Below are 18,269 nucleotides of genomic sequence, written 5' to 3' on the forward strand. Positions count from 1 at the left end.
AGTCTAATTAAAAACATTGGGGCAGCTCATTTATTTGAGCCGTCACTAGAGAAATATTCAGCAGTGCTGCCAAAGCGTATTAGGGTTGGTGGTGTGCGTTCACTCCATCACACTGCGCTGGGGTACGGGGATAACCCTGATGAACGACACTGTCACCAGACCTATTGTACTGGAGCGCTTCAGACGGTAATTTACTGCCGTAAACAACACGAGGCCCTCACACCAACACACACTCATAGGCATGCACACAAATTTACACATTCACGTAGAAACACACACTGAGCTTTGACAGAGATGTTTTTTATCCTGCTCTCCCTTTTCTTTCTTTAATGAGGGTCCTGTTATTACCGCAATCAATCAGTTAAATCGCGCAATGTTTAATTCAGTGTGTGTTCTCACCGTAGTTGCCACAAGAGAGCGGACCGTGTGTCATTGTCAGCCCAGGGCTGCATTTCAGTTTAACACACGCGCACACACACACACACACACACACACACACACACACACAAGGATTGCATTCGAGTCTATTACGTTACAGTGACAATTATACAAGCTTAAGTGATTTACAATCAAACGTTGATTAAACAGCGCTCCTTTTTAAATCTCAATTAAATCCAAGACGTAGTTTAATCATGATTATATTACAATTAGTGGAATAAAATTAACCTCTGTTTTTAAGTGTAACCCACCGCCACCGTGTTAAATCCCACATTAATGCAGACTTGTATGCACAGTGGAGCATTAAAAGATACAGTGGCAGGTTTGGGATCAATAGAAAAGCAGCTGAAGACCCTCATTACACGGCTATGATACGAGAGAGCGATGGAGATGGTCGATCTGTCCTGCCCACTCTCATTTGAAGAGACTCCATCATTCCATTGCTATTGATCGTTCAAAGATATGAGAGGCACACAAAGAACTGAAGTCATTTTCAAGAGTAATAAAGACTCAGCAGGGTAATAACAATACATATAAATGAGCATTTAAATAATGACCCGCTTCCATACGCTGTGTTTCTTCAGATCAATGAAGAATTAAAGCAGGTAATCAATGCTTTTGATACAATCGATGCAGGGCAAGGGAGTATTATCCATATATGAATTCTACTAATGTATGAACTTTCATATGACCTCTGTTGACTTGCTTTGAATTTAATTTTCACCTTTAATGTCTGAATATTGGTAACACTTGATGATTTTTTTGGTAACACTTTATTTAAGTACCAACTGTCACTATTAACCATTATTACGTTCCTATTATTAAGATATTGGTTGTTTATTTGTACTTATAAAGGACAAATTCTGCATGATTATATTCTACATCCCTAATCATACCTAATACCTAAACCTAGTATACCTTAATAACTATTAAACAGCAGCAATTTAGGAGTTTATTGAGCTAAAAATCATAGTTAATGGTTTTTAATATTGACAGTTGTACCTTAAAATAATGTGTGAAATGTTTTAGCAAGGATGCATTAACTTGCTCAGTGACAAACATCTATAAACATTTACGAAGATTCATGTGAGTAGTATTCACTGTATAGGCATTTTATATTATGTTATTCAAGTAGAGCTTAAGAATGTACATTCCCATTCTCTTTAAGAATCAAAAAAATTTATCACAATTCATTTTAAAATGTTTAGCAGTGCAATAATTTTTGACTTATAATTTATTTGACTGAATTATATTAGAAGTGTAGAAGTAAAGGATCATGTGACACTGAAAATTGCCACCAGTGAGTAAAAAGAGTTTTGTCATAACATAAATAAATGATATTTTAAAACCTTAAAAGTTGTTTAACATTTTAATAATACTTTGAAATATTAATACATTTATTTAGGCCCAATACCAATTCTACCCCTTAGCCCTTCCCCTTGTCCCATTTCTCTTTAGCTTAAAGGCTTAGGGTTAAGGGGTAGGGGTAGCCGTTCGAACAGAGATTTTTCAGGACCACACTTGAAACCAAGAGGTAAGAAAATTTCCCAGAATACACCAGCCACAATGGCAGGATTTCTGCACCCAAAAGTAAGGAGATGCACAAATTAGTATTTTTTTTGTCATTATTACAAATTTTTACATCAAACAAGCACGTTTTAATTAATTCATTACCGCGGTCGTGTTTTATCGTCATGATTTAAAAAAACAAAAAAACAAACAAACGCTAAAATAAATAAAAAAACGCTAAATTTCACTTCTTATAATCTCTAATAAAAACTCCTGTATAGTAGTCCCCCAACATTCTGACACTCAATGATGCTCAAATACCCTGTCAGTAATGTCTAGGGGCTGTGAATGAGCTTTTTAGAGTGTTAACTACAGCATTCACGATCGTATGATCTCAAATGAAGCAAGAGATTGCGATGTCATATGATGACGTGTGCAGGTGCTGTAGTGCTGTCCCATTTCTTAGGGGTAAAGCCCTTCCCCTTCACAATCCGTTTTAAGGGCCAAAAATAGAATTGGGATTGGGCCTTAGTGTCATATAAACAGCAGTGTTGAGACACTTCAAAAGGTTTGAAATATATTACATAAACTGAAAGAATTTGTTACACTTCATTCTAGCTACAGTGTTATAATTCCGAAAAGTACAATTGTAGGATCACGATTACATTTTGGTTTAGAGATAGTTGTTTGGTTAATTTAATGTTAGCACCATAGGAATTGCTATGGTAAGTTTTTATTTTTATTTTAAAGGGGTGGTCCAGAGTGTATTTTTAAGTATTGGTTGTGTTTATAAGATGCAAAGCAATGTGTGCTCATGCTTTATTTGTTGAAAATCACTACTTTGATTATATACAGCTACTCAGCTAACATGAAAACAATTGTCATATTTCCTAGTTTCTTTGAAAGGCCTGCCCTCATAGACTCTGATTGGTCAGCTAACATAATGTGCTGTGATTCGCGGATCACAGGAAAAATGTCACGCCCCTACAAGCATTTTTACACTGTGTAAACAATCTAGTCAGAGTAACTGTTAGCTGTATCAATTTGAGCCTAAATCAGACAAAAAATTACACAGCTGAACCTCAAGCCTGCTCTCTAAAATAAAACCTGACAAGTGTCTTTCACATATATTCGGATTTTAAACATGTGTAAATAATATGAAACTATCTTTTGCGAGTTTGTTGTATCTATACAACTGTAAGAGATTTGGAAAGCATGAAGCGGCCACTTAGAGAGACACTGAAAGCGGCCACATAGAGAGACGTTGCAGCGCTGGTGAAGATTGTGGGTGTTTGCAGCAGTTTGACTGATAAATATGAATTTGTAGCTAAGTTGTTGATGGTGCCAAGCAGCATTTCATGTTGTTTACATCCTTATTTATGTCCTCGCTACAACATACCGTTACCGCTAGACACTATGCATGTAAAAGATCGATTTTAGCTAATAAAAATACTTACAGGTTGTGGCTCACAATCCACAGCTTTGTTGGTTGGAGGAGTTTTTAGCTGAATCCAGCTCTGAACTGGGAGAGATTCTGGAAGCTGTCCTTTGTCAAATGCTAGAGCTATATATATTTTTTACATTCTCTGCAGCATAATTAAATTTAAAGTGTGAGCACTTTTCTCTCTTTTTGTCGTGTCCTTTGCAAGCCCAAATACAGAAACAGAACAAGCTCTGTGGTAATAGCAGTGATTGGATTTTAGCATTTTAGCCTTCTCTGCTACTTTTATAACATTACATCAACTCTGGCCACGCCCCTTTGTTGCGCGGGGTGTATGCGCATGGTGAATGCGCATAACCTGATGTGCTTATCATCTCACTTGCCTGGATGTATTTTTTTTGCAATGCCCAAACTTTGTTCACTGTAGGCTTTGCTAAGCTAGCTCTGTAAAAGCCAATATCTCCCATTGCATTTAACTTTGAGCATATTACATTCAGAGATGTTATGTTCACACAGCTACATTACATGTTTATAATATGATAGCGTAGTGGACCACCCCTTTAAACACTGCTACAGAAAGTTATACAGAAGGCTGATTAATTTGATTGATATTTAAAATAAGTATTTATGAAATTTTACTGCTAAATTATGCAAATAAATGATTAGCATTAATAAATTACGTCTCTCCTACTACCCTACCATTACTCTTACACACATTTAGGTCTTTCTGACATAGGATGTCACAATTTATTACTATGGTTCTTAAGCGTTAATACTTTATTTATGCAGTTTATGTTTATTCCAATAATGTTTTTTTCTTCTTGTTACAGCCTATTGGTGCGCTCAACCCAAAGAGAGCTGCTTTCTTCTCTGAGCGTTTCGAATCATGGGAGGACGAGCAGGTGCCCAAATTCCACTACGGCACACACTATTCCACCTCCAGCTTCACTCAGATGTGGCTACTGAGAATTGTAAGTTGTGCCCACACACACACACACACATTTACACACACAATCCTATATACAGTAAATTGTCTTCAAGTGCCCCAAAATGCAACCGCTAGGCTTTTTACTGGCACCCACAAGTTTGAACACATTACTCCTATCCTGTGCTCCCTAAATTGGTTGCCGATATGTTTTAGAATTTAGTTTAATATTTTAATGTATGTTTTAAGGTATTAAATGGCCACGCGACCGACTTAACTCTCTAATCTTATTACTGTTAAAATATCTGGCAGATGTTTAAGGTCATCGAACCAGAACATGCTAGTAGTTCCCAGATCCAAATAGAAGAAAAAATGAGATTTAGCTTTCTCTGTAGTAGGTCCTAAAACGTTGAATGGGCTACCTATGTCCATTAGAACAATTTCCAATGAATCTTTGTTCACTGCACCTCCTAGAAAGAGCTTTTAAATTGGGAGAAAATTAATCATATTGTACCTACTGTATCTAGTGTCTTGTTATTTATCGCTGATACTGTGTGGTATGTTGGATGTATTCTACGTTGTTTTATCTGTTGCTGTCTATTTTTGATAATTTGCTTTTAGGTTTGTACAGCACAATGGTCAACAACTGTTGTTTTATTGTGCTTTATAAACTAACTACAGTAACGAACTAACTAACTAACCAACCAGCCTAAATCTCAAATGATTTGAGTCTCACACTCAAATGACAAGTGCAACACACTACTAAACAAAATGCTCCTTCACCGTTTCAAAAATCTTTTTATAACTTCAAATAGGAAAGCCTGTTTACTTGCCATCTGTCTGCATTATTTCACTTCCTTTAACGTTTATTTTTACATTATCTGTTTATGTAGGACAAATAATTGGGACATGATCATAATTGTCCAAATGATTTGCCACTTTTAAAGGGTCTTAAACCAGACAGCAGCTCAGTGGTTCCAGCAAAATGTTACGCATTCATCATGTGATCTGTCGCGAAACGCATTGCAACTAATTGTTGTTTATAATTGGGCATGTGTGCGTGCTCAGTCAGGTTGATTTATTGTTATATTGAAATGTAGGCCTTATCTGCATACTAACAAACACACAACACATCGCTCATCTTCCCTTCATCCTTTTTGTTCCAATATCTGCTGAGAACAAAGATGTGGCACTCTGGAGAAAAAGACTTTGTTTTCGCATCAACATTTTGCTGAAGCACAGTTTTGTTAAGTGAACAGTTCTGTCTTAGATTTACACTTATAAAAGTCTAATAATGCTTTGCATAATCCCAAATCTCTCTGTGTTATTTTCTCGCTTATTTTTAGTGTGCTATTTATTCACATATGCCTTATTAATTCCTCCGTTGACTTACTCTGAGCATAATCTTCACTTTTAATAATTAACTGCAATATAAAAGTACAGATTCAGTCTTGTTTTTCAATATATATTCATTCTGGATTAAACATTTATAATATTAATAAACATTTACAAAGATTTATATCACTGAGGAGTAATGAATGTATACATCTTAAATTACATCATATAACTTAAAGACAGCTTAAGACTGCACATCCCTTTCTTTATGCTTTAAATAATTAATACTTTATCGTTTGCAACATTTTGATGAGGAACAGTTGTGTTAACTAAACAGTTGTATATTAGCTTTGCAGTATTCTAAGCCATTGTGCAGTGTCAGTTGCTCTACATTTAAATTAGGTCTGAGTTTTATTTTCACATACATTTTTAATGCGTCGTCTATTCGCATATTCCTTGTAAATTCCACTCACAATGAAAGGGAGCTAGAGGTCACTAACCCATTCGTGGCCATCCTTGTAATTGTTACAGTTTTTCACTTTCATTGCCATTCCCTGTTGGCCCATTGTATTGATCCCATCCCATTATTATCAGGCTTATCCCAAATCCACTTCTCCAAACACCCTAATTCATGTACCATAGCACAAATCAGCAGCCTCGTGATATCGAAGCTCTTGACAGCGAAAAGGAGGGCGTTAAATTCAGTCAAGCACCCAAAAGCCTCTGCGTAATTAGGGTATTTTTCTTTCATGGTGTAGCTTTCCAGGGTGCTATACACTCTAATTGCGTCCTTCTCATCGGGGAGGTATTGTTTCAAAAGAACCACCTATTGATTCTGCACAAACAAGATTAAGCATGATTAGAAAAGAACAAATAATGCGCTTGCAAAGACTTTACTGTCTGACCTGGGTTAATAACAGGTTTTCTTTTAGCATTCAGGTCAGTCTTTTGAAGAAGAGGATGTCATTTAGCGTACACAAATTAGGATCATATTGTATAGGGCTTTGTTATGAACAGCAGGCACCGATGGTAAAAAAGAGATACTGACTGGGTTGCACATATTGAAAAATGTTTAAATTGGAGGCTAGAGATTGATCAAAGTAGACTCCTAGTTATTAAAGGTATGATCTTTGTTCAGTGGAATTCGCCCTCTAGTTGTTTTAGGTCCCAGCATGACTTTTTAATATTCGTTTTAATGTGAACGTGTGTGGAAATTCAGACTTTTTTTTGTTCTCTTTTATTCTCAGGAGCCTTTCACAACATTCTTCCTGAATTTCCAAGGGGGGAAATTTGACCACGCCGATCGCACTTTCTCCTCAGTGTCTAGAGCTTGGAGAAACTGCCAGAGAGACACGTCTGACGTGAAGGTATGTTCATGTATATGCATGTCAGTGTACACCGTTATCAATTGTATAATCTTTCATATTTGAATAGAAGTTAATTTCAGAAAAATAATCTCCGTCCACACTATACAACCTAAAACATATGATGCGTGACCGTTCACACGCTGGACATGCACATATTTTGCTGCCATCTTTACTTGCTTTCTACTGGTAGTGTAATTGACGGTCATTCTTTCTGAACTTGACAAATCAGGAAGCAAGTGCTTTGTCTTTCTCTATTGGATTGCATCCGGGAGGTTTGAATTACAGTCTTGCACTCAATGGTCAAACCACATTTTACAGGCCCTTACATTGGGTCAAAAGACTATTCCAAAACAAGAGATGTATTTTTTTGTTGTTGATAATGTTGACTAATGTTTTCAGCCTTTTTTTTTTTTTGTTTAGTTTATCATCAATGCATCAATATTTCTACACAGCTGTGCTTATTTTTTTTTCTCAGTCAAGCATCAGTCGATCCCTGGCCTGGATTTGGTTTTGGTCTTCCGCTGATATTTTGTTTTTCACAAATGTGGAGACTATTACATGATTAGACGTTTTCTCTAGTGAGTTGACTTCCTCTTGGTAACCGGAGCTTGCTGGGACGTGGTGTGAGGGCAGTCGTCATGGATACACGGCAGTTCTCTCTGCCCGGCTGCCCCCATCACCTCTCCATAAAATCTGGCCCTAGCACATGTACGGTCACAACCAATCCTTGTCATGCTACCATGAAAGCGTCAAGGGTCCTTGATCAAAGCTTTAAACTAATCTTGATTTCGAACTTTCCCCCCTTTACTCCCTTACACTCTCTCTTGCGAAACCCTTCATAACACTCTAACCCTCGGTTGAACCTTTTGGCGTTTAGCCTCAAACCAAAGTCAGACAGCAAAACCCGACTGCGCACTGTAGCCCTTCAGAGGCCCTCAAAGTGCTCGACGTTGACTTTAACAAATGTCCAGACCTCTTGAAATATTCATTACAACAGACAGCCATTTTGTTAGCACGCTCATTGCATGCTGGCATTTTTCAGGGGTTGATTGCTCTCATTTGAAATCAAGACATGTGGCTCACATTACATAGTCAGACTTGATACCGAAAGCTCACTCAAAGCCCATTTAGGTTTTTTGGTAAGGTTGTCACCATGAATCAGCATAACAGGATTGGTGAACATCAAAACTGAATAGAGGACTTGACTGAAAACATCAAAATCACCTTCACTTTATTTGACTTTGAAGCTGTGGAACATTTCAAACATGCTTCACTTTGCTCACTATTGCAAAAAAAGGTCTGATAGGTGCAAATGAGAAGCAAAGGAGTTCCTTCAGCTGCAATAATGTATCAATTTGCCATGCTGTTATCCCTTTTTTCTTGAAAAAACAAAAAGCACAGCAGTCCCCCACATTTAGAAACACCCCCTCATTCTACTGAGGGGTGAAAAGCCTTTAGCAGTTTTTGTGTCCAGGCTAAAGAGAGCTATAATGGCCTAAAGCCACACTGATCCTGTCTGTCTCTAGCCAGGCAAACTCTGGCCTAACCTTTAACCTCCATCCCCTGACCTCCATGCACTAGGCTGAAAGCTGTGTGGACACTGAAAGTTTCCCCTCAGGGGAATCAGAGGGGACCTTAGAGGGGGCCAGGAGCACCCCTCTCTATTGACCCGCAGCAGGACAGGATTTTGGATCACAGGTTTTGCCCTCTGACCAGTTCTTCTCAAGGGCCATTGCACATAATAGCTCCTCCCGTACCCCTAGTCCTGCTCTCTCTCCCCCACCACTGGTTAAGTGGCTCTAGATCTTTGTGCCGCCAGTGAAGACGCCAAATTTACGCCAGACTCCATACATGAACCTCAGGGCGCCTGGTACCATTGTAAAATTGTGACCTTTTTGTTTTAAAGACTTCAGTTTTAAAGAGAGGACCAGAATGAAGTGAGACAGGGGGCTAGTTTTGAACTTCCACCATTTGTTTGCTTGCCTAATTGGCCACTTTCAGTGCACTAAGGTGCTTTGTTGTACATGCACAATAGATGTGTAAGTCTTAAGTTTAGTCCCATGTTACATTTAATATGAATAGTTTTATCACATGGTTGTTTAATTTTAGGCCTAAACTGCTAGTGAAAACATTAACCATTTGGTTATTACAATCTTGGATGTGAGTCAAACTTGACTGGTCAATGATACAATGTGTGTGATAGACTGTCAAATAGATTGTTCACCCAAAAAATATTTCTTTAGAATAGCATGTTTATTCTTCTACGGCTAACTTACCACTTGAGTTTATGCTTTTTGTGTATAATAGGTGAACACTACAAGAAATAATGATTTTCAATAACAGGTGAAATTAGAGATTGACTGAAATAGATACACTCACGGGCCACTTTATTAGGTACACCTGTCCAACTGCTTGTTAACACAAATTTCCAATCAGCCAATCACATGGCAGCAACTCAATGCATTTAGACATCTAGACATGGTCGAGACAATCTTCTGCAGTTCCGACCGAGCATCAGAATGGTGAAAAAAGGGTGATTTAAGTGACTTTGAATGTGGCATGGTTGTTGGTGCCAGACGAGCTGGTCTGAGTATATTCAAGCCAAGGCTAAAGGCAAATTTTTACTTATGCGTCGAGTACATGCGGTAGACCCGGCGTAGCCTTCATATAGTTGCATACCCATCTGACTCAAATCCTGACAATTCAGATTACATGATTTGTAATTGGTCAACTTGATAGTGGTGAGAAGTGTGGGTGGAGCCAAAACTGCAGAGCAAGGCTGCCGACTTGAGTGTTTTAACAAGTCTCCAAGTACAGTGGATGAGCTTCAGAAGGATACTTTTGTTGTGTTGTTTATTTTATGAATTATATTGTAACCATTCGCCGGGTACTACCTCTTCCTTCCCAAAATGAGTGTAAGTTTGAACTACTACCACAGTAGCATCTCACGCATTTCTGGTGTAAGCTCAAAACATTGGCAAAGAAACTCTACAAAGTGGAATATAGAAACCCCACTGTCTATTAACATTTTGGAGGTGTGATTGCAGAGTGATACAGTCAGAACAAAAAAGTATAAACACACACAATGGCATTAAGTAAGTGCAATGTATGCATTGTCGTGAGGTATGGAAATCACATGAACTACAAAAAGACTACAGAAGTACAAATCAAGTCAAGTTAATTTATGTCAGATATTTGTACATTTACACATGCCATATTTAATTCACTAGAGTATTAATCCACTGATCTATACAATTCTGAAATAAAAGAAACAGATATGGTAAATTAGGGCTGCACAATATATCGTTTGAGCATCGATATCACAATGTGTGTATCTGCAATAGTCACATCATAGGATTAGATTATTAAAAAAATATTAAAAGATAAACATATTATTCAATATTGTTTTTTTGTTTTTTTTTATCATTTATACATTGATGACCATGTTATTTTATGTTTATTGTTTAGTTTCTGTACTTGAATACTGTTAGACTCTTTTATCTCTGCTCTGTTGTACTGTATTTATAAATGCTTGTAATTGATTATAATTTATGCAAATGGACTTCACAGAAAAAGAATTGATCATCCCAATATATCTAAATGAATAAATCTTTCCAAATAGAGCTAAACGATTAATCGGGTGAAATTACATTCATATCGCAGAAAAGCAAAATATGGCAGTGTCAGATTTTTCCAATATCATGCAGCCCTAATTGGAATACAAATAAACACACCACATTTAAGCTCTTGATTCATTCGCAAGAACTTTTCTTGCGTTTCCCTCAAAAACTGTTTGTAAAAGTCTGTAAAAACGGTTATGTACTGTGTGTGTTTTACTTTTTGTTCCTGCTACATTGAGAGTTAATGAAGATGTTCAGTTATTTGTGTATAAGCAGATTAATATTAATAAGCTTTAACCTTCATTAAAATTTTAACCTTCATTATTCTTTAACCTTCATTATTCCCACTTTTCTTAAAGCCTTTTAAAACAAAGTGACAGCCATGCATTTCATCAAGGCAGATAGGGATTTAATGCTTTTACCATGCTTTGACTGCAGTGTGCCATTGATATTCTTTATCAGTATGGCACACAGTTGTTCTATTTATGAAGGTTTTTAAATTGGATGTAAATTCGTATTAGCTTTAACCTTATCATGTGTGAGTGACAGCATGGCACAGATTAAAGGCTAAAGATTCAAAGAGATAATATCTGATTCCTTTATTCTTGATTCCGGTTTAATACACTTATTTTATTTTAAAGGCATGTGCAGAAATTCTTGAAAGCTGATACACCTATTCACACTCTTTATTCTGATAGTCCATTTGAGTATTAGTTGACAGTCTGCTTAATATCTGTTGATACTGCTCCTTCAACAGGCATTAAACTGACTGTAAGAAATTTTGCAAGAACATGTCAACTTACACTAACCCTAACCCCAACCTAACAGTCTACTTATAATCTATTGAGAATTAGTTGGCATGTAGATGAAATTTTACTTAAATTCAACAAACGGACCATCAACATAAAGTGTGACCAAATAAATTAGAAATACTGTCATTTAGAGATTTGTTTTTTACCTGTAGATATGATTATGTTCATTTTTAGACAACGCAACACTATTGTTGTAACTCCAGATGAGTTAAGAAATTAATATTTGGTGAGATTAATTGTGATTTTTCAGTCAAAACAATGAAAAAAAAAACAAATATTCTGACCAACGCTTAAAAAATTGCTCTAAAAGAATCACTATCAGACCTTTATAGAGTGCAACAATTTTTTCATTTTAATGTTAAAGCATAACTAAAAAACCACAGATCTTTCAAGTGGTCTCTTTTTTATTACTTTTCCTATAGCTGTACTATAAATATTGTCAACAACATACTGTATATGCATAAACACGTGTTTTTTTTTTAACTGCCTGATCTACCAAATGGTTGACCATGTAATAACTGTTTTAAATAATTACTGTTTTAAATAATGGTTTACACTCACAGCATTGTTGGTTTACAAAAAAAAAAAATCAATCAAACAAACTTAAACCATAAACTACTACACTTGATTTTAGTTTTATTGTAAAAAACAACAACAAGAAAACGTGTTAAACGAGAATCTGAAATGTTTTTGGCATACTTCAAAAAATAAGGATGATTTAGTATTCAAGAATGTTTTATTTTGATTATGTTTTTAAGTAAATTGGTCTTACACTTTAGGGCTGTGCGATTAATCGAAATTGAATCACAATCATGATTTTAAACATTGCGATTAGCTAATCGCATGGGCTGCAATATGATATGATATATATATAATTTCCCCCACCCAGAGCAAATGCGGGATTGCCATCTGTGTATGACAGTCTTACTAGCCAATTGAGTGAGCATACTTTTATTGTGCCTAATCAGAATCGCGCAACCGAACTATGCGGAACCTCCACAATAAAACGAACAAACAGGAAAGCCTGAACAAGTGGGATGATGGTGTCTGCCGCTTCAGATGCATTAAAGGTACAGTATGTAAGTTTGACACCCTGTGGTTGAATTTGGTATTGCATTCCTGGATCAAAACAAACGGAAACGCAGGTTTCCAGATTGATGACAGGTGCGAGTGATTTAAACTGTTCTAAATAAAAGCAACGGCACGCGATGGAAGGAATATTTTCCATATTAAAAGGGGTTTTTATCCTAACCAACACCTCGAATTGATATATTAGAAACAGCTTCTATTTCTCACAGCTGAACAACAGAAAACTATGACAATGATCACCTCAGGTAAACCTCATGTGCTTTATTCAGTGTTAAATGCGTACAATGTGAGTTTGTATGCCATTTTACATGACATTTATTGTCATATACTGAAAGCAGCACCAGATAGCTCACCTCAGATCTTAAAATTGAACTTTAGAACTAAACACGTAATTCAGCATCTACATTTACTAATGTTAAAGCTGAGGCTCGAACCAGTGACCTTCTTGCTGTGAGGCGACAGCGCTACCTACTGCGCCACTGCGTCACCAATAGGTCATACTATTATAAATATGGTTTAGCCAATTGCACACAGCGTGCCACAATTTCCAATGCACAAATATCACTATTGCTAATAACAGTGGTTCAAGAGTTTACTGATTTGTGGAGGCAAAACAAAATGACAGAAAATTTCCAGTGCTAAAACAGTTAGGATCATGACCCTTTCATTTTCTGTAATGTTTACTGTATATGCAATTTGAAATAAAAAAAAGAGGTTTACCTCGAATATTTGAGCTAACTGGACCTCTTAATATGTATTAAATAGATTATAAACCTTACCATTTCGTGAGTGAGTGCATATTCTGTGCTTCTGAATGGCTGTATTTAAATTTCTGTCATGTTTCGTCTGGTGCTAGCAGCCAAATTGCTTATCACTGCGCATCTCATCATAAAGCATGTTGTTAGGATACGCTGCTACAGTGTAAACTGCTCATCTAATGTTTACGTTCCTAATATTTATATTATTTGCTAATTAATAACCTCATGTGGAACTGAATCTGTCCCGTTTCGGAGTTCATATGATACTGTCCGCCGGAGGTCACATTTCGGTCACGGACGCATGCATTTAGAGCCTTTCTGAATGAATGAATAAAATATCTGGTGTTTACACCAAGGCAACCCGAGGTGCTGAAATATAATTGGCTAAACTGGCAATAGGCAGGTTATAAGAACCAAAACAAAGGGAGCGTTCCGGCACAGAAAACACAATATCTGACTTCAGTATTGTTTTTCAGATTGTGTTTCTTAAATATCTGCAAACATATTATGGTATATTTATGCTTTAGAAGAGTCAAACACTTACATAAAGCACCTTTAATAGATTTTATTGTTTTTTACTGTTTTTTTTTTTTTTTTACTGTTTTTATTTTATATGAATTCATGTCGGTAATATGGGAATATTTCGGTTTTAAAGCCACAGACACCGAACAAAAACAGTTAATTTGTAAGAGGATTGTTGTCACAGCACGAGGAAATACAACAACCAGCACCTAAAAAAGCAACACAGGCTGCTATATGAGGAGTGTGTTGTTCAAAAGTCAACTAAAAGTATTGCCAGTGACACTCTATCTGGTAGCTAGCAACATCAACGTACAATTTTAGAGTTGTATGCAGCTGTTGCACCATTTTAAAAAAACATCACGAAGGCTCCAGGAGATAACTAACACCATAAATCACTGTTTGCTCTTGAGAAAAATTACTGTTTAATTTTTGAATATTTATAAACCAATTTGAATAAAAGTTGGAGTTAGTTAATATCTTTTCAGTTCCTTTTTTAACTAACACTCACTGCATTTTAGCAGTAAGAAGCAACAATACAGAATATTAGAAGCTTGACTACAAAATTAAATGGCAAATCAAATTGAAATCGCAAATCTGTTTAAAAAAATCACCCTATTACACTTCTTATTTTCTAATTTACATGAATTAATTCCGGTACTTTTACCATAAACTGGCATATTAACCATTTGGTAGGGGTTGATATTTTAGAAATTATGTGATGTGTTGAGCAAAAAATGCATTGAGTGTGTTAACTAGCGATATTAGGAGTTAAATGCAATCCAAACATTTTTTTTTCTTGGTGGAGCAGTTAAGGTGTTAAAATGTTCAATGTATCAGCCACCCCCAAAATTAATAAATTACAAGATGAATTAACATTGAATATTTAATTTTATTTCTATTCCTAATGTCCCTTTTCCATCATCTAATTAATGTGACTATATAGTTAAAATGCAGTTTATTTCTGCCTCTCTTACAGGAGTTGATCCCTGAGTTCTATTACCTCCCCGAGATGTTTGTCAACTCCAATAATTACAACCTGGGAGTGATGGATGATGGGACGGTGGTGTCAGATGTGGAGCTGCCGCCGTGGGCCAAGAGTCCTGAGGAGTTTGTACGCATAAACCGACTGGTATGTTCACTTGCTGCGTCTCTCTCCATCTCTCTTTATCTCCCTTATTAAATTGCTGTTAAAGTGCTGATTGCTAGTGGCAATGGTCAGCGTGTCTGGCTCTTTGTATCTGTGTGTGTGTGTATGCTAACGCTGTGACCTGTTTTATGCTGATAATTACAACTCTGATATCTGTCTGACTCTCCCATTAATCATCTCTTTCTGCATCACACGCACACACATACACATGCACACACAACCCCCTCATGCAGTGATGCCATTCTAACATGCACTCAGACATTCACACACTTTCACCATCTGTGTGTGTGGTTGCTCAGACTGTTTGATTATTATAGCATGAAGCTCTGGTTGCTCCTTGATGTGTGTATGTGTTATAGGAAAGTAGTAGTCGCAGATGTACTGATCGCACTGTTGTGAACTGCACCGGGTGCTATATTAATTGGCGTCACTGTCTTATATCACAGATTGTCATTACTTTACGTGAGAGTAGCTCTGCATGGCGTGTCAAACTAACCTAACTACATGGGTGTCTTTCCCCATAATAGGGTGTACATTATGGGTAACATCAAAGTCAAAAGTGTTAAAGCTTTCATATCATGAAGATTTTATACAGCTGTCTTCCTCTACAATCTCTACAGTATGTGCAGATGCTTGTGGTCTAAATTGGTTGGTCTAAGTGTTGCCTCTTATCATTGCATGAAGAATGACAATAGTACTGGATCTTAATATGCTCAATGGATTTGAACAAGTGTTTGCAGGGTTGGTACTTGCAGTTTATTTTATTTACTTTACAAATTTAAAACGTTTTGTTCATACTAAAGACCATGTCCGCTCTGAGATAACCATGGACAGCAAGGGTGCATTTATGGTAACAAAAAATGCAAATGTGTTTTTTTTCTATCCAGCTAGCTGCCTCAAAAGAAAATAACACATGTATATTGTGGGTACTTTAATGGAACAGTTTTGAATAATAACACCGTTATAAAACCGAATAATATCGCCGTTAATCTATTCTCAAAGTTGGGTTGGGAGCTGCGTCTATTCTACGCAAGCTATGATGACTTTCACCTTGATATTTTAGCGCTGATGTAGATTAATCTAGATTAATTCCAAGATTACAGTGAGATTAATCTAGATTAAAAAATTTATCTATGCCCACTTATAATATAAATTAATAATATTATTGTTGTTGAATGTATTAATGAACAGAAGCCCAAAACAACAGCTTCAATATGAAAACTTAATACATACATATATATTAGAAGAATATTTTTTTTTAAATAATGTTAGGACTGAAGTTTTCACATTGAAGCTGTTGTTTTTGGAGCTTCTGTTCATTAATACAATCAACAACAATAATATTATTAATAAAATAATTCAGCTTCGCTATTACAGTAATAAAGTACGTTTTATAACATAAAAAAACGGAAATTCATTTTAAATTGCAATAATAAATCAACCAACATGGTAATTTTATAGTTAATCCAAAATCATCACAACTGCTCTCAGATCAGTTTGATACCAGCTTGTTAGCTATACTTACTTTTTAGTATATTTCCACAATGTATTGTCTTGCATTATACAAATGATAAGGGGATACAGCTTTCCTATAACACACAAAACAAAACAAAACAAAACAAAAATAAGCAGTGTAAAGGCTCATGTTTACTAGTGGCCAATTAGGCTCATTGTACAGCAACACAAACAGATCGATTGTCTTTGTACAGTGTGAAGATTCACTATTGATTTGAGCAGCAGGAATAGAGTGGAGTAGATGGACAGGCTTATAATGGATACACTTCACTGTGCCCATTACCCTACAGTACTACACACTGTACATTGCTACATGCTGTTTTACATTACTGGACCAGCAAAGTTTATACTTAGTGTTAAAACTTGTTTTGTATTCAGTAAACATAATAGTTTGACTAATTGGATCTGGAGTTTTATTGTTGATTCAAATGTTTCCCCTCCCTTACAGCCACTTAAAGTGATAGTTCACAAAAAAACTAAAAATTGTCATCATTTGCTCTCTTTCATGTTGTTCTTAAACCCATGAGACATTTGTTGATCTTGGTGAGACATACAATAATAATTGTAATATTCTTGTATAATTTTTCTCCATCCACTCAAGTATAACCTGTTCGAAATATAAATGAGAGTAAGTAAAAGATGACATTTACATTTTTGAATACATTTAAATGTTTAGGATTAATTAATAGTATATTAATTATTTGTCAACCCTGTTATTGTGACCTTTCAGTGAATTCCTCATTCACCTTTTTAAAAAAATAACATGATGAAAATGCATACGTCAAAGCAAATGCAAATCATAAAATTTTAGAAAATGCCAGCTGTGTTATAATCAACTCTCTTAGTGCTTTATAACAATAAGTTAAACAACAATTAGTGACAGAGTAAAATGTTCCCTATCACATTTAAACATTTTATTTAATTTTTTTGTCATATTTAATTTCCACTGCTAGAGGGTGCATATTTGCTACAATCAAAGACGTAGTTTGATGACTCCATGAATAAATCATTGGAGTTGTCATCGGTAATACATCTTACGGGACTCAATCAATGGAATCACTCTCATGGATAAGCTTAAATATTAAAAGCATATTAACACAGAGTATGAAGCAGAGTAAGGCTTAAAGCTATTAAATAGAAACAGGACCGCAGGACTGCTGGTGAGAGATGAGTGTGATGCTTCATGAAAGCAGCTGAGCTTTTGTTAAGCCACAGTCGACCACTTCCACTGCTTCCAGACATAATCACATGGGCTGCGTCAGAAATCGTCTACTACTTGAGTAGGTACTACATTTGAATTTGACTACTACAAGAGTGTGAGAAAAGTATGTTCTACTGTATATAGTGTGAATGTGAGTTGTATGAATGGAATTCAGACGTAGTAAATCTGGTTTTTGTTATAATGTTGATCTGTACAGTTCAATTCAACACACGTTATATTAAAGCATCTTTGGTGTTTCTATGTTTTGTACAAATAAAAATGGAAATCGAGGGAGTGTGACTTTATTAGCACGGCGATGGTCTGTGCCACTAGTTAAAATGGTTTGTTTATTTCAATTTTAACATTTGATGAAAGATTTGGGATCATGAAAGTTCACAAGCAAGCAAAATTTATCACTCTGTTCTAGTGGTTTTGTGATATTTTGATAAAAGCATCTTAGTTATTGTGCCTTTCATAGTGGATTCAGTTAATGTGAATTATACATTTGTCATATATCATTTTAGTTTAAGGATAATTAATTGAAAATGTTTATTATATAATAAGAATCAAAACAACTCAAGCAGTTTTAG

General features: G+C 35.9%; 1 protein-coding gene across 6 annotated transcripts in view; it reads left to right on the forward strand.

Moving 5' to 3' along the window:
- Positions 1 to 18,269, forward strand: part of lrba (LPS responsive beige-like anchor protein) — a 399,767-nt gene that overhangs the window by 298,003 nt on the left and 83,495 nt on the right. For all 6 annotated transcript variants that reach the window (XM_056459670.1, XM_056459679.1, XM_056459695.1 and 3 more), the window contains exons 44-46: positions 4,219 to 4,359; positions 6,896 to 7,015; positions 14,793 to 14,945. In XM_056459670.1, coding sequence (XP_056315645.1) covers positions 4,219 to 4,359; positions 6,896 to 7,015; positions 14,793 to 14,945 — 414 coding nt within the window. The remainder of the gene's footprint in view (positions 1 to 4,218; positions 4,360 to 6,895; positions 7,016 to 14,792; positions 14,946 to 18,269) is intronic.

Source organism: Danio aesculapii, chromosome 1 (assembly GCF_903798145.1).
Source record: "Danio aesculapii chromosome 1, fDanAes4.1, whole genome shotgun sequence".
Classification (NCBI taxonomy): domain Eukaryota; kingdom Metazoa; phylum Chordata; class Actinopteri; order Cypriniformes; family Danionidae; genus Danio; species Danio aesculapii.